The 19,633-nt window shown below is 38.2% G+C and overlaps 1 protein-coding gene across 1 annotated transcript in view; it reads right to left on the bottom strand.

Annotated features, from left to right (window-relative positions):
- Positions 1-19,633, bottom strand: part of GUCY1B1 (guanylate cyclase 1 soluble subunit beta 1) — a 97,399-nt gene that overhangs the window by 12,327 nt on the left and 65,439 nt on the right. Inside the window, exons 5-9 of the mRNA XM_063458554.1 lie at positions 17,003-17,200; positions 12,683-12,913; positions 12,175-12,291; positions 2,714-2,847; positions 1,265-1,462 (exon numbers count right to left, since the gene is read on the bottom strand). Of these exons, the coding sequence (XP_063314624.1) occupies positions 1,265-1,462; positions 2,714-2,847; positions 12,175-12,291; positions 12,683-12,913; positions 17,003-17,200 (878 nt within the window). The remainder of the gene's footprint in view (positions 1-1,264; positions 1,463-2,713; positions 2,848-12,174; positions 12,292-12,682; positions 12,914-17,002; positions 17,201-19,633) is intronic.

Genomic DNA, 19,633 nt, shown 5'->3' with positions numbered 1-19,633 from the left:
GTGTGTATATCTGTGATTTTGTGTGTGTGTGTGTGTATATATATATATATACACACACGTGTGTGTATGTATGTGATGTTTGTGTGTGTATATCTAATTATGTGTGTTTGTAATTGTATGTGTGTGGGTCTGTGATTGTGTATGTCTGTGTTTATGTGTGTGGTTGTGTGTGTATCTCTGTAGTTAAGTGTGTGTGTATGTGTGTATATATATACACACACACACAACTACAGAGATACACACACAACCACACACATACACAATCACAGACCCACACACATACAATTACAAACACACATAATTAGATATAATTAGATATACACAGGCAAACATCACATACATGCACACATTTAATAATTAAGAGGTCCACCCAGCCTCCCTACCTTGCTCTGGGATCTCTGTTTGCGAGGGTAGCGACTATATCGTGGTCTAAGCATATAATAGAGGGGCATGTTAGCTTTGTTCCCTGAGAGGTATCACATTGGTAGTTGTGTGAAATATAAACTAAAAATTAAAAAGAGAGGTCGCGTGAGAGCTTCGCGTTTTGTATGGAGGGCGAGTACAGTGTCTTAGTGCCAGCTGTGTCTGTCGAGTGAGTAACATGGTGAGGAAGGAGAAAAAAAAACAAAAATAAAAATAAAATAAAATTGGTAGTGTTAATAAAAGAATGAATCAATACTAAGCCAGCATTGTACAGAGAGGAGGTATGCAAGACATTCGTGTGGTGTCTGGGTTAGGTGTGCTGCTCTGCAAGGGCCCGTGCCGCTTCAGGATCGGGTGCTGTCTCACATTGTTGGGTGGTCCCACGGTCATGTGTGCCTGTAACCTGTGTGTGTCAAACGGTCTTGCCGTCTAAGGGGTGTTGAGGGTGCAGAGGTTGCGTGCATTGGGAGCCCCACCAGTGTACGTGGGTGGGTAATAGTTTGCCAAGTAAGGTTTTAACAAGAGTATAGAGGTAAAGGGAAGGGGAGAGACAAAGGAAGTATGTACATAAGTCCAGTGGGTCAGTGTGACATCCAGTTCAACTTAATGGTTGGTATGTGCATCAACACAACCTTGCAAGCTCGCTGCCTTGTGTTATCTTCAATTCTGGCCTCATCTTAATAACATTACAATATTGTATAGTGCTGCAGAATTTGTTGGCGCTATATAAATGCCAACAATACTACTAATAATAATTACAATCCATTTAGTAAAGCACTGTGCACATTTTCATTACACTGAAATGTATTAACTGTACACATCACAAATAGTTCTCTCTTACGTATCTGTCTTTTTCTTCTCATCTTCCAAAGCTCTTAAGGTGTGCTGCAGCCTGTCTGTGAGTATTTCCAATTCCTGTGTCAGTTTATATTCCTCTCTGAACTGCTCCCCCAAGAGGACCAGGTCTCGGGTAGCATCATGCAGTGGGATATCACTGAGATACAGACCTCTTCTTGTCAGATCATCCAGATTCATAACACTAAAATATATAAAAGATAGTCAGCACAGCATTATATCCACACTTTTTTTTTTAGTTACCTAATTGCATTATATTCATTCTACTTGTTCAAACTGATATATTATCTGTTTTCTTTCTATGCTGCCCTGATTTAAGGTAATATAGTTCTCAAGCTCTCATAGGACTAAGACATTAGTTTATAGTAATTTACAATATCTTATAGGACTAAGGTGATTGCCAGGAATCTAGTAGGTTTTTTCTTTAAAATACAGTGCATTTCACTGTCTAATAGGCAAGTCTATTCTGATGTTTTATAGAGTTTCTCTGAACTATTCATTCAGATTTTCACACTCACACCAGGGGTCACACAATTAACTTACCAGGGGGCCACCGGCCAAGTTGTCTTTTACCATGGAGCTATCGATCTATACTCCAAAACACAACCAAGTGTGCATACACACACAGCTACACCCATCACTCTACATACACACTCCCATAAATACATGCATAGCTACACCCTCCTCTAAACACAGAACTACAAATACCAATACATACAAATGCACACAGGTACACACTTCCATATAGACATTCAATCACACACTGTTGTAATACCGTGTATTATATTCACCTCTCAACTCCCTCTCAAAATCTATAACGTGATCGAGATCTTGGGGGAAGCTGCTTCCCTGCACAGTGAGCAACAGCCAGCTTCTTGGCACATAACTGCAGAATGCTGCATCATTAGAAATTAGGCTATAAGGTGCACATGGTAAATGCAAACACTGTTTCCAGAGAGCCAACCTCATCAAACAAATCAAATAAGAGATCAATTGCAGTCTTGATCTGGACCAGGACATTAGCGATCTGGGATGTAGAAAGGGATGCCAATCCATTCCCAGACTGTTCAGGTTAAACTGGGACAGGTAGCTGTATAAAAGTATTTAGGGGTTGGAAATGACCACACAGCAACACATTTGGCTGCTACGGGGCTAACTTTCTTTACTATGTGAAATAAATATTTAGGCAACCAACTGGTCATATAGTTCTGAATTTCTGTAACAAAATTACAAAATACAATGCTCACAAAATAATTCACAGATCACCAGTCTGGTATGTAAAAAGAAAAATGGGGCCCTGGTGTAGCACAAAGGCATTCATTTGTTTTGCCTATACATCAGCCAATCCGAATGCAGTACTTAACACCTTTCTGTGGCGCACTGTTTTATAATAAAGTAATATAATGAATAAATCAATACCATGCACAGAGAATACCTTGGAGAACAGAGGAAGAGAATATTATCAGCCTCTGGCAAGTAGATCATTTGTCCTTTCAGACGAAGGCAACTAATTTCAGTGCCAGTGAGTTCATCTTCATTTTCTGACTTCTCCACGTCAAGCAAACCTTCCTTAGATTAAAATAATACTATATTATTTCAATATATATTTAAAAGTTGGTAAATTTTAATTAGCACAATCTTCACTGAGTTATATTTCAACAGCACAAAACAAAATGAATTCAGGTTTATTTAACCCCTTTACTGTGAATGTTTCAAAAGATGGAGAATAGGCCTTAAAGGGACAGTATTACACATAATAAACCATATTTTATTTCAAACTTCTGTTTATATAGTCTATGTATATCTCGAACCTATTCTGCGGTTATTTCTATCATGTTATCTAGATCGTAGACGTTTTGCATAGATCAAACATTGCAGGGCATGCTGGAACAGACTACAACATTTGCTGGGTAAATTGACATTTACTCTAAATAACTAAGTATATATGGTATTGATTAGTTTAGTGCCATATAGTATTGTTTAGTTTAGTGGCTAACTGGCTACTTGGTAACACTCCAGGGAGTTCCATGCTTGGACGATCCATGCTGTCCTACACAGAGTGGACGGCATGGAACGCCCTGCAGTTTTGGTGTGAGTAGAGTTAAATTCAGTCAATCCAGTTGATACTTGGTGTTCCTCTCTGTTATCTGGGCCATTTTTAAAGTCAGACCTGCTAGCAGCTCTTTAAACGTGAATTAAAATGCCTAGAAAGAGATTGCGGTGTGAGCAGGGTGTAAGCGCCACTCCCACCAGCAGACCCAGGTATCAATGGATACTTGGGACTCCCCTCTGTCAGCTAGGTTAATTTTTAGTGTCCTGAGACTGACCAATAAGCTATTTGCAGACCAGCCAAGGAAGTCAGCACTGCTTAGAGCCCTTTAAATAAATTGATCATACCGCGGCAGAGCTGCACGCTTGTTAATAGTCCCTGACCAGTTTCCCTGTGTATCCACAGCCAATTGTGGTCAGTGTTGGGCTTTGCCAGCTGCCCAGCACCGACCACAGTGTAATCGGTTAGGAAATAGTCTCCATTCATAATTACATATAATGTAATAATGAAAACAGTCAGCAGATGGCGGTCACTGACCATTATCCAATGTTTTGACTAGGAAACCCATCTACTGTTATCAGACTTGATAATAACAAAGGGTATCCTAAGGGCTAGTGGTGAGGTTAGGGTGGGGTTACATCAAGGGTAGGGTTGGCGCTAGGTTTAGCTGTAGGGTTAGGTATGGGTTAATGATGGGATTGGTTTAATGTTGTTTTAGGGTTATGGGTAGTGTAGAATTAAGAGTCAGCTAATTGTAGAGTTAGTGTATAGATTGGTTAAGAGTTTTGGTTGGTATAGGGGGTTAGCACTGACATTTGTCATTCCGTCCTAGAATGAGAAGCACTTATCAGAAGATTATTAAAGCAACTACAATGTGCTAGACTCACTTTGACAGTGCAAGAAAACCACATATAGGATGATTATTTACCTCTAATTTATCACTTAGTTCTATGCCCTTGTCATAGACCTCTTTACTGAGAATTGATTGATAGAGCATTGATCTTTATATGGAGTTTTTACATAACATCTATAATATGCTTTTCATTCTGGCAGCACACGGTATAGATACAACTATGGCAACTACAATATAATATAAAAAAGTGCAGGAGAAACACCTGTAGAAGCATTCTTCTGTTCTAACTAGTCATTCAGTTCTATACCCCGGTCATAAATCTCTATATTGATAATTGAATGATATATAATTGATTATTAGAAGACTTAAAAAGATGTATATTTTGCTTGTATTTCTGTATCTGTGTAGATGAAATGTTGTGGTCATTTTATAATTTTAACCTAAACTGTAAGCATCACAACGGCTACACTTTAAGGCCACAAAAGCCAAGTTAGAATAAAAATAATAATCTGGGGAGAAATAAAAAATGTTTCCAGTTCAGCTTTTTTATCTTTAAGTTTACAACGCTCAACAAAGCGATATTTAGTGAGAAAATCATCTGCTCCAGTTTGATCTAAACTCCTACTCAGTCAGGAAGCAAAACATAGTATGAATTTTTTATAATTTTACAATGTCCTATAGCTCCATAATTTCCAAAATATCTATTCATTTTAAAATCTGGAATTTAATTGGAAACGTATTTAAATTTTCAACTGATAAACTAAACGCTTATCTAACTCTTTCTTGGGCTATTGTTATGTTGCGTATACACAGTGTGTGCACAGGAGATTATTCTCACATTGACTTTGTGTGTAGGTGCCATTATGTTCAACTGACGTAGGCTAAAATTAAATTCCATGTGTTTTCAGACACAAGTATACTGTAACATTAGACACAAGTAACATGCTAGGCAGCTTTATAACAAAGAAACAAAACAAAAACCAATCACAAACTAAATTCTTACATTAAATCGTACCATTGTTCAGCTTTAAGAATGTCTACCGTAACAAAATCAAATACTCTATTGTATACGTAAACTCACACAATAGTACACTTTACACTTACACTAATGTTTACATTGCAACTACAGTAGAATTGTAAGCTTTTTCTCTACCTGAATGTTTCCGTGACAAAGGATTATGGGTCTTGATGCCACATGATAAGGTATATAAGTACAGAATAACGTTGGTGGATAGGATGGATACTTAACGAACTAAACAGTGGTGAAGATGTGGAAATAGTAGAAAGATGTACTAGTTAACCAGAAAGGAGGAGAAGGAATGCCAAAGGAAATATCTCATTCTCAACCCCCTGTCTGGAACTGGTACCATTGTGGCAACCCATGAGACTACATAAGTAGTGCAAATTATATTAAAATATACCTTTTAATGGAAAACATTAAAACAAGTGTCAAAATATTGAAAGATAAAAAACAATATGAGGCTGTATGGTAGACCGTTTGGTTTGGTGGCATGCAGGCTAAATTGCCTTAAATATATTAGCAACAAAAGTGGATTTAGTAGAGGAAAAAGGAAACTAAATTGTAGAAAAAGTTTCCACACCATGTACAGATTACAATCTTGTAATAAGAATCCTCCGTTCTAAATAGAAACACCACCCCAGAGATAATGAAATAAAAAGCCTCCTCCTTGTTGCAAAAACCACGTCCCAGTCGCTAAGGGACCACTAACAGCTATCAACTGAAGTTCGTTGCTGAATTTCTATTCTGAATACTGAAATAGTAAGGAGATCGATCGCTGTCTAACCTCCAGTCACTTAAGCAAAAACAAAACTTTCTAGTAGCTGCGTGTCCCTGCGGCTAGAATACCTCTCGGCTGCAAACTAAACCTCACAGTTTAAACTAGGCTCGAGCTATCCTGGAGAAATATGTATCAGAAGACATTCTGTCTATCCCTTGTCTAGCTCCACAGCTCGCTATTGTCAAAGCGTCCCGACGCGCGTTTCGCCGTAAACCGGCTCGTCCAGGGGAACCGGGTCAGAAGAAAGTTGTAATTTAAATATCCCGCCCTCTGTTGCTATTGGCTGGTACTTCCATCAGCCGTTGCTGAGAGGGGAGGGACAAAACTCAGAGAGAGTTTAACCCTTTCTAGCCGGGTATAGATAGGCATATCTGTTAGAATGATTGAGTTGCATATTAATTCAAGCAAGTAGTTAAAAATCAAAGGTGTACAGTTGATTGAGAGGGTGAAAATAAACCCTAACTAAATAAGGATAAGGTGCATGGTCACACTTAGTGATTCATTGTTGTCATTGTTATAAATATTTATGAACTATGATTCCAGAAGCCAAGTACAGATGTAGCAACAGTTGGAAACATAGTGTTAGATAGATGGTTATGTAATGGCTTCGGACGACTAATGGCCTTTACAAATGTGGCCATTGCAAAGCCTGTAATTTCATTCAACCTACAAAATCTGTATTTAATAAAAGAACATCTAAAGAGATAACTATCAATGCCTTTGTTAACTGTAGCTCCACCAATGTTATTTACATTATAACTTGTGATTGTGGACTACAGTACATTGGCAAAACTTACCAACAATTACGCAGACGAATCTTACAGCACATCAACTCAATTACCAATTTACATATTGAAACTCCAATTTCGAAACATGTAAGAAGCAATCATGCTTCTAAACATGGAGTTTTGAAATTTCAGGTGATACAAAAACTCTCTTTAAATCACCGCAAAGGGGACATTAACATTGCTTTACTTAAGGCAGAATCCCGCTGGATCTACTCCTTTCAGACTTTATATCCCAAAGGACTCAACGAAGAGTTCAACTTTACCCCTTTTATTCATTCCTAAAATAAGAGGAATTTATTATTTTTGGTCTAAGATTTTCTATCATATTTAAACATAATGGGGGTTGAACTGGGAAACTAACTCTTTCTGCTTTACAGTTATAATAGCAATGGAACTATTTTATTCCCTTAGGGTTCTCTGCTTCTCTGACTAATTGGTACTCTTAGAATTACCCCTGAAAATGATGGTTTGGTATATAGGGTACATATAAATATATATAAAACAACTCTTTTATTCTAAATATTGTCTTTCATGACTTTCCAATTGTTCATCACCTATTTATTCATATATACATACTCTTCTCTTAGAAACCTATTCGAGTTAAAAAATCTTCTTTTCCACCTTCACCTTGAAAAGAGGTATGATTTTTCTACCTTCACCTTTAAAAGAGGCATGATGTATCAGTGCTACATCATTATATATTAAATATCACACTATTGTATACATCATTATACACTAAGTGTTACACTACACTATACATTATTTCACACCAAATATTACATAACCATCTATCTAACACTATGTTTCCAACTGTTGCTACATCTGTACTTGGCTTCTGGAATCATAGTTCATAAATATTTATAACAATGACAACAATGAATCACTAAGTGTGACCATGCACCTTATCCTTATTTAGTTAGGGTTTATTTTCACCCTCTCAATCAACTGTACACCTTTGATTTTTAACTACTTGCTTGAATTAATATGCAACTCAATCATTCTAACAGATATGCCTATCTATACCCGGCTAGAAAGGGTTAAACTCTCTCTGAGTTTTGTCCCTCCCCTCTCAGCAACGGCTGATGGAAGTACCAGCCAATAGCAACAGAGGGCGGGATATTTAAATTACAACTTTCTTCTGACCCGGTTCCCCTGGACGAGCCGGTTTACGGCGAAACGCGCGTCGGGACGCTTTGACAATAGCGAGCTGTGGAGCTAGACAAGGGATAGACAGAATGTCTTCTGATACATATTTCTCCAGGATAGCTCGAGCCTAGTTTAAACTGTGAGGTTTAGTTTGCAGCCGAGAGGTATTCTAGCCGCAGGGACACGCAGCTACTAGAAAGTTTCGTTTTTGCTTAAGTGACTGGAGGTTAGACAGCGATCGATCTCCTTACTATTTCAGTATTCAGAATAGAAATTCAGCAACGAACTTCAGTTGATAGCTGTTAGTGGTCCCTTAGCGACTGGGACGTGGTTTTTGCAACAAGGAGGAGGCTTTTAATTTCATTATCTCTGGGGTGGTGTTTCTATTTAGAACGGAGGATTCTTATTACAAGATTGTAATCTGTACATGGTGTGGAAACTTTTTCTACAATTTAGTTTCCTTTTTCCTCTACTAAATCCACTTTTGTTGCTAATATATTTAAGGCAATTTAGCCTGCATGCCACCAAACCAAACGGTCTACCATACAGCCTCATATTGTTTTTTATCTTTCAATATTTTGACACTTGTTTTAATGTTTTCCATTAAAAAGTATATTTTAATATAATTTGCACTACTTATGTAGTCTCATGGGTTGCCACAATGGTACCAGTTCCAGACAGGGGGTTGAGAATGAGATATTTCCTTTGGCATTCCTTCTCCTCCTTTCTGGTTAACTAGTACATCTTTCTACTATTTCTACTTCTCATAGGGGTTACCCCCCAATAAGTTTATGGCAACCTGACAATCTCTCTCTACTCAAAGATTTCGTCTATTTCTCGTGGTGAAGATGTGGCATTAGTGGAGGTTAATTTCCATAGAAGAACAAAGGTGTTAAAAAGCTGTTTACTGGGCTAATAGCCAATGGCATTAAACCTGGTTGACTGACTGACGTTTTGCTACCTCAGGGAAAAAGAGGAAACAACTTAACTCTGACTTTACATCAGAAAATGTGGAACTGTAATAGTAGGTGCAGAGTACTCTCTGCATCACAAACATTACACTAACACAAAATGTTTATGGTGCTTTAAAGGACCACTATAGGCACCCAGACCACTTCAGCTTAATGAAGTGGTCTGGGTGCCAGGTCCAGCTAGGTTTAACCCTTTTTGCTGTATAGATAGCAGTGTTAGAGAAATTGCTATGTTTACCTATGGGTTAATCCAGCCTCTATTGGCTGTTTCATTGACAGCCGCTAGAGGCGCTTCCGCGCTTCTCACTCTGATTTTCACAGTGAGAAGACGCCAGCGTCCATTGGAAAGCATTGAGAATGCTTTCCTATGAACTGGCTGAATGCGCGCGGCTCTTGCCGCGCATGCGCATTCAGCTGATGATGGGGAAAGGAGGAGGAGAGTCCCCAGCACCGAGGGAGCCCGGCGCTGGAAAAAGGTAAGGGATTAACTCCCTTCTCCCCCTTCAGCGCCACAGATGTGGGACCCTGAGGATGGGGGCACCCTCAGGGCACTATAGTGCCAGGAAAACGAGTTTGTTTTGTGTTTTGTGAGTTTGTGACCATTTAACCACTTTTCAGACCAGGAGGACTTAAATGGGATTCCAATAGGCAGAAAACATTGTGAGTGACAAAGACTGGCAACAAGCAAGTGAAAGAAATAGTTATACAGACTTGAAATAAAAAACCTACAGACACAACCAAAAAGACAGACACATGAATATTTAATCATTACTGACAACAACAAAAAATTATTCAGATCTCTGGAATGACAAAACTGTGTAAATGGGTTTAAATCGTTTAATGTTAAAAGTTTTAATGTTAGTGGAAATCTATCAGTTAATAGTCTGGCCATCACAATAAAGGGAAGGCACACATCATTAAGCTGACTTGGCACTGTGTCTGTGCACATTTATGTAAATATTAGGCAACAGTCTGCTTTTGGTATTGTGGGTAGATAAGATCTTACATAGAACCAGTACAGCACTGTTGTGTATTTTACGTGTAAATCTACTTTTTCCACGTGACATCTGCAATAAATGTAAACATATCCTTATTTGGAAACATTAATTAAAATACAGAATATGTAATGCAACCCATATGCTAAAAGCCCCTCCTTTACAGACATCAGGGTTTGTAATCTGGCTCAGAGAAACAGCGGCAGAGTAATTTAATTTAACCTATTTAACGTTTATTAAAACAAGGTCAAGGACAGGACAGTGAGCTTTTATCATTAATTGAGCTGAACCTCCTTTTTCCAACATGATTACTGGAGCAATGCTATTTGTAATTAAACACACACTATAAAACATCAATGTAACTGTTTTGTTGATTTAACAATGCTCTATAAATAAAGGGAGATATTTATATACACACATGAAAAAAGCAATGTTTTTCAATTTCTGAATTTACAAACTATTCATTTTGAAAAAAGAAGGGGGTACAGAGAAGGGATAATTAAATCATATAAAACCACATGTACATAAATGTCAAAAGTATGATAAAACAATGTATAAAGAAAAAATTAAAAGACAGCATATTCAGGAACCAGTTAACCAGATTAATGATTTAATCAGAAATATTTGCCATCTGTCATGTCACTGCTTGAACAGTACCACTGGACACCTATCGCAGCAAAAATGGGTTCAGAGTCATACAGGTGGTCCTCACTTAACAACCTACCTGTTTTACGACGTCTTCCCTGCCAGAACATTACAACATATAACTGAAGAATGACTGTATGTGTATAGATTGCTTAGATGACAAATGTAAAAACTAAAATTATGTAAATTTCTATTTACATATAATTATGTATTTATATATATATTTTATTTTTCACTTATTCGCTCATCCTTTATAACAAATATTTGGGAAAAGAACAGCTTTATAGACAGTATACAGTGTTCTTTATCTTGCAAAATTTCACACATGGTCTGAAATGTCAGCATAAAAGCAAAAATGCAATTTTCTCACATCCAGTACATGTGACAAAAATAGATAAATAAACATGTGAAATACCTTGCTAATATGCACTTGTAAAGACACTGAAGACATTATTAGCCGTACGTTTACTAAAAATGGCTACATAATGTAAAAAGAATGTCTACCAATGAGATTAATGCCCGCATACAGTTAAACTATATTTTCCTAAAATAAACACATTTAAAACTGCTATAGCAATCTTTATCAATCTCTGGACTGCTAATTTAATGCTGACAGTGAAATGGTAGAGCCTATTCACTCATCCTAACTTTAGGAATAATATCACCCATTGAAACTTCCTGTACTGTTTGAAAGAAGAGGGTGAGGTTACATTTGAAAAACGTTAAAGGCATTATATCAGTGGCTAGTGGCTTCACCTACAAGCTGGTAATCATTCCTCTACAGGCTATTTATCATAACTAGAATATAAATGAGGGTTAGTGAGGCTTTATCAACTATAAGCAAAACAGGCAGAAGTTAAAGTCTACTGTAGATATATCTGTCCATATGTGGTATTGCAGTTTAAGCAACAAAGGGGATTGCCCCTCCACCTCCTCAACTGATCCACCTGAAAATAATGTTATCCTTAAATGATGCACATTGGTTAACTGTTAATAGAAACTGGCATAGAATAATAAAGGAATTGGAGAGATTTGTTTCAATAGTGTGAAATCTGTTTTACATATTCTACACCTTTTCTCTACAGTTTAAAGTGCATGCAGCTGTTGCTTCACAAATAGAAACTTCATTTCCAAATGGTTAAATAAATAGCAACAAAGCAAGTCAGAATTGTATGTTTCTGCTATTTTAAACATATTCTTCCTCCATACCCACGTAACATTGAAACACTGAAATTTGCTCACAATCATCATTTCCACACATTGGAAATACAAGTATAACAAGTATACTATACAGGGCACTCTTCAAAGTACTATACTGCACCTTGCAAAGAATCCCGGTAGTTTACTCAGTGTCTGCCTGTCCATCCCAGGTTCTAGAATGTAACCATGAAATTACACTTATAAAGACAACTTTACTGTAATTAAGAGTGGGGCCGCATTCCCCATGCCTCTGCAGAGATGGAGAGGGACAAAATGGTTCACAGGTGAGTTAAAAAAGGTACTAAAGCAAAGGGGACAGTGAATAGCAACCCATATGGGATATACCTATCAAATGTAGAACTTTTATGATTTATTCACCAAAGTACATTACTTCATACATTATGAACCAATACTTAGTTTTGTTTGTATTGATGAACATGCTTAATTACCTTACTCCTTAGGACAAACACAGTGTTGATGTGAGAGAGAATGCCATGAAAGCTAATGTCAATATGGGGTCGAACCAAGGAGAAAACAGACAGAAGGTTGCAGTTTCCAGGCTGGAGCTATGGCAACAAAAGTTGAAAGGTAACACATAAATAAATTACATTAGTTTGATTTAAACAATAAGAATGTACATGAATTAAATCAGTCTGCGAATGTATGCAAGAGTGTGTTTAGCAACCAACTGTTTCCATTGTGGACATTTCTAAATCTTAGGTGATGCAAAGTGACTAAGTCTACTTTCCCTGCTTACTGTAATAACTGTAATATTAAATGGACAGTCCAAGCATTAAAACAACCTATGATTCATGCATAGGTTATGGTACAAAGAGTTTCGTTGTCACAATTTGATATAATTTGTCGCTGTTTGACATAATCATTTTGATATCTACCATATTACTGTAGGATCTGTGTTTGTGTACATTGTATTAGAAGCTGTGTTGGTTATGATACCTGAGGAAGAACTCTGAAGATAGCATTTCCACACTGTGTTACAACAAGGTCTCTGTCGAACATTATGTGAAATGGGAAAGCTTTGCAGAAGGTGTAAGGACTTATACGAGACTCCTGAGTCCCATTTTCTTCAAACCTATCCAGGTCCTCATAAAAGTCTTCTTCTTTGGTGTCTTTTTCTTCTATCAAAAATTGTGTGTGGTCAAATTCTTCATTTCTCTGTTGTATTACCTAAGGAAAAGGGAATAAATAAGTAAATAGCATGTTGTTGCTAGCTGTACCATTTCTCCCTGCCACTGATCACGGATATCAATAGGGTTCTTACACAGAGCATAACAACGACAGTTTTGCACATTGTGCATGATTAATAGGCATATGACTTCTTCCTTCATACATTTTGTATATCTTTCTTTATGAAGCAATATAATAATAAAAAAAATGTTTTCTTGTAAATTAAAGGGAACATACATTTACTCAGTGAAACGGGATATATATACAAAAAAACAAACAATGAAGAAGAGAATTGAAAGGGAAATTATTATAGATACCAGTAGGGAGGGGATATGGTAAGGGTGACTCTCCCAGCAGGACTCCCATCAGTGGGAGACCAAGCTCCATAAGCGCCTCAATTAAGGCGTGTAGCCCTTCTCCAGGTCTGCCACAGTTTGCAAAAAGATTTCATGGTGTACATTACTTGGGCAGTTACTTTTTTCATTTGTTGTGATATCTTAATATCATCATTTTACCAACCTGTAATAAGCATCTTCATTTTTATTTATTGTAGGAAATAAAATAATTTATGAGAGACTATCTTTAATTTCCCATCTTTGGACTGAATATATCTGAGACTATATCCACTTCGCTTTTTATTTTGGATATTAAACTATCTAGTTTAATGTGTTCCCTTTGAAATAGCATGCATTTCTTTGCGATAAGTACCCTCATGACAATACTGGACTCATTTCCCAGACGGTGTTTTGTTTCAAGATGAAATGCTCAGGATATCTGCTTTCCTGACATTTCCATTATCCCTGAATTTATGAGACCTGCAGCACAGCTGAACTCTAAATTTTACAATACGTCGTATGTAGGCTAGACAGCGAATGCAATGAAGTATCACTCTGGTTGTAATTACCCAGAATATTTTGAAGATAAATTGTTACATTTTCAATTGAAACCAGAAAAGTCTGATACTCCCTACACAGTTTCCATACTAACTTTACAACTAAATGGGAAGTAGTAGAGATTTATTTTGCTTAGTGTACGTTTAAACGTGTACCTATAACTGTACCTGTATATTCTGTTAGCGGAATTACTAGCAAATGTGTAGCTTGGGAGAAAAAACTATTTAAAGGTTTTTTTATTATTATGTTTACTTATCCTTATATTTAACAAATATATTATAAGGTGTGAAAAATAAATAAAAAATATAATTAAGTATATAAATCTCCATCTCTTTATACTGCAGCTGGGCACCTCCATCTTAGTTCTATGTTAACCTTTATTTAAACGCTGTGCTTTGCACCTGCCGGTCAGTATCGAGAAAGCTCCCAGTGAAGAGAAGAAAATAAATGTCTTCTCTTGGTTTGTAAAGTTTTCCTTGGCTTTGCCTTGCCTGTACTGGGTTATGATTTAAATATTTAATATAAATTAATGAAAATAGAGAATTTCATCAAAAGAAAAAGTTACAGAATTTATAGAGGATTTTCAATGCTTTATTAAATGGTGCTAGTTTCAGAAAAGGCATAGTTCCCTTTTAAAGTCTTTCTCCACCCTGTCAGTAAAGTGTCCATAAAAAAAGTAAAAGAAAGGAAACAGTAGGTGTACTCGAGGTGGGTGTTGTACAAGTGTAACACTCATGAAGCTGAAAACAAACTGGTGAGACGAGTTTTATTGCATTTAGGAGGAGAGTTTGTTAAAGTGAGCCTATCATGACATGTTTCCTTTAAATGTATTTAAAGTATTCAGCTTACACTGATTATATTCTAAGATTCAAATTTGATTAGCAATGTATAAAACATTTTTATTGGCGGGCGTGTTCAGAACATCTGCGCGAACAGACATAATGCCACTTTAGCTCCGATTCATAATAGGTGAAATGACTAATTCAAAGTCAAAATCGTGGTGACATACCTACCTGCCAGAGTGTGACACCTCGGTGCAGAGACCTGAAAAGTATGTTGCAGAAGCACTCTAGACTGGTGGAAGGACAAAAAAAAAAAAAACCCAGTGGCACCAAGAACAGATAAGCTAAAGATCAAGATAGCGCCTATGTGACCTTGCCCTTGCCACTACCTAACACAGCATCCAAGTCGGAAATTATATCACAGTTTTCCAAACATTTGCCTGCTTTAAAAAAAAATATTTCACGAAATCATGAAGAGCTTCTGTTCCACCCTTCAGGCAGATTAATGGGCGATTACTTGCGACCTACACAGAGACATCCAGGCACTGGGGTGAGAATGGACCACACAGAGCATAGGTTTGAAGAAATATAAGGAGCCAATAACAAGGTAGTAGATAAAGTAATAGCATGGGAAGTCGGATTCTGGAGGCTGGTTAATCAGGTGGAATATGTGGAGGACAGATCATGAAGGAACAACACACAGGTGAAGTGGTGCCTGAGTCCCTCACCAACGAAGGGCTGCTTGATGTCCCTATTTAACGTCTTGCACTCTTTCCCGGAGACAGCGTGGAGAATAGATCGTGCTCACAGGATACCAAAGCCCTGGGGTCTTCCTAAAGTATCAGCCTGCAACATGTTTGTGAGGCTTCACCACTATAAATCTAAGGAAGCTCTGAAGGTGACCTAAAAAAAAATTAAAGCTTCCCCAGATCCTTTTTTGGGACTTGCCCTAATTTCAGATTTGTCCACCACAATGGCGAAGAGGAGATAATTTGCATAAGTGACTTAGGCCCTGTGCAACTACAGAGTGACTTACCACTGGGGATACCTCACCAGACTCTTAATCTGGCGCAACGGATCCTTTACCGCAATGTACTAGCCAGAGGAGGGCCTTACCCTATACATACAGGCAAGGAGCTTGGCTTGGTCTAAACAGCCCAAAATACGGACTGAATGGAGGGCTGCTAGATCGGCAAGGTGACTGTATGCTTTATTGCAGGGTCCATGTGGAGAAGTACAAGTTGCTGGCACTATGACCTCAACTCAAGGTGCTCAATCAGGCAAATGTTCACTATATTGATTGTAATAATATTCTGGCACTATCCTTACGCAACGCAAAAAAAATATATCAAAAACAGTCTGTAACAGATTTAAAAATTACGTTCACTGTTTTAATATTTTGCTACCACATGTTTATCATTATCGAATCGGTGAAAAAATGCCATATATCCTACGTACAGCAGTCAAATTGCAGTGATTGCAATCCTGTTGAAAAGGAGTTATTAACAAATGTTGGAAGTCCATTTGGAGGTTACTTTATAGACACACATCCATATGAAACATAATAAGTTAATGAGACACCTAGTATCATTAATGTAATCAAAACCAGTCAAAAGCAACACAACGTGTTTTGTCATTAACCATCCAATATTGACATATTGAGCAACATTAAAATACTGAAAATTTTCTGAGTATTTCATAAACATATTTGTCTTAAGGGCACCCATTAAGTTGAAAAAAACGTGACAAAGGCTGAAATGTTTGCTATCAATCTTTTTTAATTCCCACAATTATTGAGTAAGATGATATAAAATATTTTGTCTATATGCAGAAAATAATTATTTTTAATGAACATGATAATGGCGATTTGGTAGCTGGGATTCTATGAATATTAAAGATGCTTAGAAATGGTTGGGTAAATTTATGGCAAAGAACTGAAATTAATGGTAGGGAATGGGATTCATCATGGTGTTTATTACAACAGTGATAGCTTTTTGTTTTCTTCGGGGCCAATAAAAACAAAACAGGGAAAGACTAATATGATCTATATTTCCACCTTTGCAAATGGTGTAATATAGAACTTTGCAAACAGTTAAACTTTAGAAGGAAATTATAGGAAATAGAAAAGGAGCAACAATTAAAGCACAAAGGCTCGGATATACCCCACGTCTATACAAATGGAATTACTGATCATCCATAATGAAACATATACAGTATGTTACGTTTCAGACTGTTGCTTGCAAATTACTGGAAAAGTAAAAATATCATTACTTATCCAATTTTCACAGAGTATAATTGTGTTACAATGCCTGTAAAAATTGGTTTGCTTAGATCCATGATAATGTCCATGGCAAAATAAAAATCCTCAAAAAACTTTACTCTTGTTTTATGTATAATGCAAACGTTTGACTCACCTTCATGTCTATTTCTGTCCCATGGATCTGCTGAGCCACAGTCTTAATAATTCCAATGACTATATCTTGTAGTCCTTCTCGTTCCGAATAGTAATGTAAAATAAGTCCTTTGCCTTTTTCTGCATCAGTACATCTAAAGGATGGCGCACGCATACCTGGATAAATAGTACCGAGGTGATCATGTAATGCGTCCAAGTTCTTTGGAGAAAAAGAAATGTAAATAAAAATGGGTTTTGCTAAATATTTTTTTCTTTTTTAATTCTTTATTTTATTCGTGCAGATAAGTAACAGGAGGATGTGCACTGCCACAACAGCTGGTGCATCCAGGTTTATAGTCACATATGATCACATGGCAATAATAAAACATTGCACTTTTTTTTAGGTATATAAGTAAACAGAATTCTTTCTTAAGCTTCATTACAACAACAAAAATAACATAAAAGGGAACAGTAGCTTGGCTTATGATATGACAGGAGTAGGAACGTGGCTGGTCTCCTCTAGCTAGCTAATATGCAGTGTACAGGCTGTGTGTTTACCAACATTAGTGAGCTGCATAGCCAGGAGACAGGCCAGACCAAGTAAGTTACAGAGAATTACGTTGAACTGTATCCCTGGGAAGTACAGCTAGCTACATAGGTATAACCATTACTATTTGAGATAACACAGGCTTATACGAACAGCTGGTGTAGAAGGTAAAAGCCAAGAGATTGCAGTAGGTGTATATAGATCTATCATAAGCACTGTGTGCTAAGGAGTGAGATTCTCACTTTAATAAAACATGTTTGGTCACAATGTCAGTAAAGTAGCATTCAGGAGTTTTAGGAAGAGTAGAGTGCCTAAACTGACAGAGTGTATTGGTATGCCTTAGTAGAGTAGTTAGATTAACATATCTCAAGGAGATCTTGACAGGTGAGGAGAATTAAAAACATATAAATAAAAACAACAGCATGAGCATGATAGGGCACAGGTTAATGGGGAGTTAAAGGAAAACAGGGAATATATCACGCTATATTAACTGACATTTTTAAATAGTAATATTGCCACTGTCAACTTGGCATCTGGGTAAAGCCAAAAGTTCAGGAACTAAAGTTTTAAAGTTGGCTGCTGCCCTAAGGGGTCGCCTATAGTGGTACCCTGCGCCAATTTGGAGTGTGTGTCCGTCGGTGTGTAAAAGGGAGGTCTGCCAACCACTAGTCAGGGTATGATTTTGTTGAAGAGTGGCTGTCTAAGGTGAATACTGTGTTGGGAGAATGTCCCGACAAAGTGAATTCCAGTCTCAGTATTTTCAGGTGATAGGTGCGCCGGTCGGTCTTCTGGGGACGAATTCCTCAGCGCTGGCACTGCTCCAGTTCGGTGGGTTTGCAGGACTGTCCGCTGGTGCTGGTAGAGTCAACGAGTCTAACGGGAGGTTCAGCTGCTCCAGTACTGTCGGTGCCTCCTGCATGCAGCGTACTGTGTGTGTAGTGTCGCCCTTGATGATCAGTAGGGTGTGAGCCGGACCCCAGCGGTACCTGATGCTTTGCGCTCGCAGGAGGGATGTCAGTCTTTGCAGGGACCTCCTCCAGGCCAGTGTCGTTCCTGAGAGGTCAGCGTAGAAGGTTAAATTCATATCTTTGAAAGAGTAGGATGCCTGATCCCTAATAGCTGCCAGGACTGCGGTTTTGTCTTTGTAGGTCTGGAACTGCAGGACGACATCTCTCATCGCTGTGGCTGGGGCCCTAGGGGGCTTGGGAATTCGAAAAATGCCTTCTATCTGCACCGCTTTGGCCACTCTCGGGGTTAATAGAGCCGTTAGGAGCCACCTAGCGACATGGGGCAGTTCAGCCTCTGGTATGTTGTCAGAGATGCCCCTAATCTTAAGGTGCTTCAGGCGGCGTTTGTCTTCAAGCCCAGCGAATCGTAGATCATTCTGCCCAGCTATCAGTTTCAGCTCTTGTAACTCCTGTTGCAGCCTTTGTATTTGGCTGGATTGGGTGTTCACAGTGTTTTCTACTGTTCCAACCCGCCCAGACAGGCCCTGCCATGTGGTCTTGATCGAAGCGATATCCTCCGAGATTTTCCGGTGATGCTCCGCCATTAGGTCTCTGATGGCCTCCATGCTCACCGGCGTGGCGGCTGAGGTGGGTGGCGGGGGTTGTGATCGGGCTGGTGTTGGCTGAGGCCGGTCCGGGAGAATATACTTTCACCCTCATCCGACGTCTCCTCGTAGAAGTCGGAGCACCCGCCATGCGTAGACTCCATATTGGAGCGCGGGTTGCCATGTGCCTGCCGCCATAGCTCTCCAATGTCCATGCCCTTCGTGGGCTTTTCTGGTTTTAGTTTTTTGTTTTTTCGCCCCATTGGGCTCGCTTGGGTGCTGGGGTCTCCGTGTAGTGGGTTTGCCCCATTTTAGAATGTGTAAATTGGGCTTTTCTCTTGGCCTGGAGCTCAGCAGACATGCGGCCGTTCTCTTCACCAGTTAAGCTCCTCCTCTCTTTGCTAAATATTTAATACATAATAATAAAATCTTTTTTTTTTTTTTAAACCACAAAATGATTTTTTTCAATCAAGTTTTCTCCAAGTCTCAATTCAGCAAGTTAATAAAAAGATTTAACACACAACTGCAATAAGCAAATGGAGATTTTAATACTC

The sequence above is a fragment of the Pelobates fuscus genome, chromosome 6 (assembly GCF_036172605.1).
Source record: "Pelobates fuscus isolate aPelFus1 chromosome 6, aPelFus1.pri, whole genome shotgun sequence".
In the NCBI taxonomy this organism is placed as follows: domain Eukaryota; kingdom Metazoa; phylum Chordata; class Amphibia; order Anura; family Pelobatidae; genus Pelobates; species Pelobates fuscus.
This window is presented reverse-complemented; position numbering and strand designations above follow the sequence as displayed.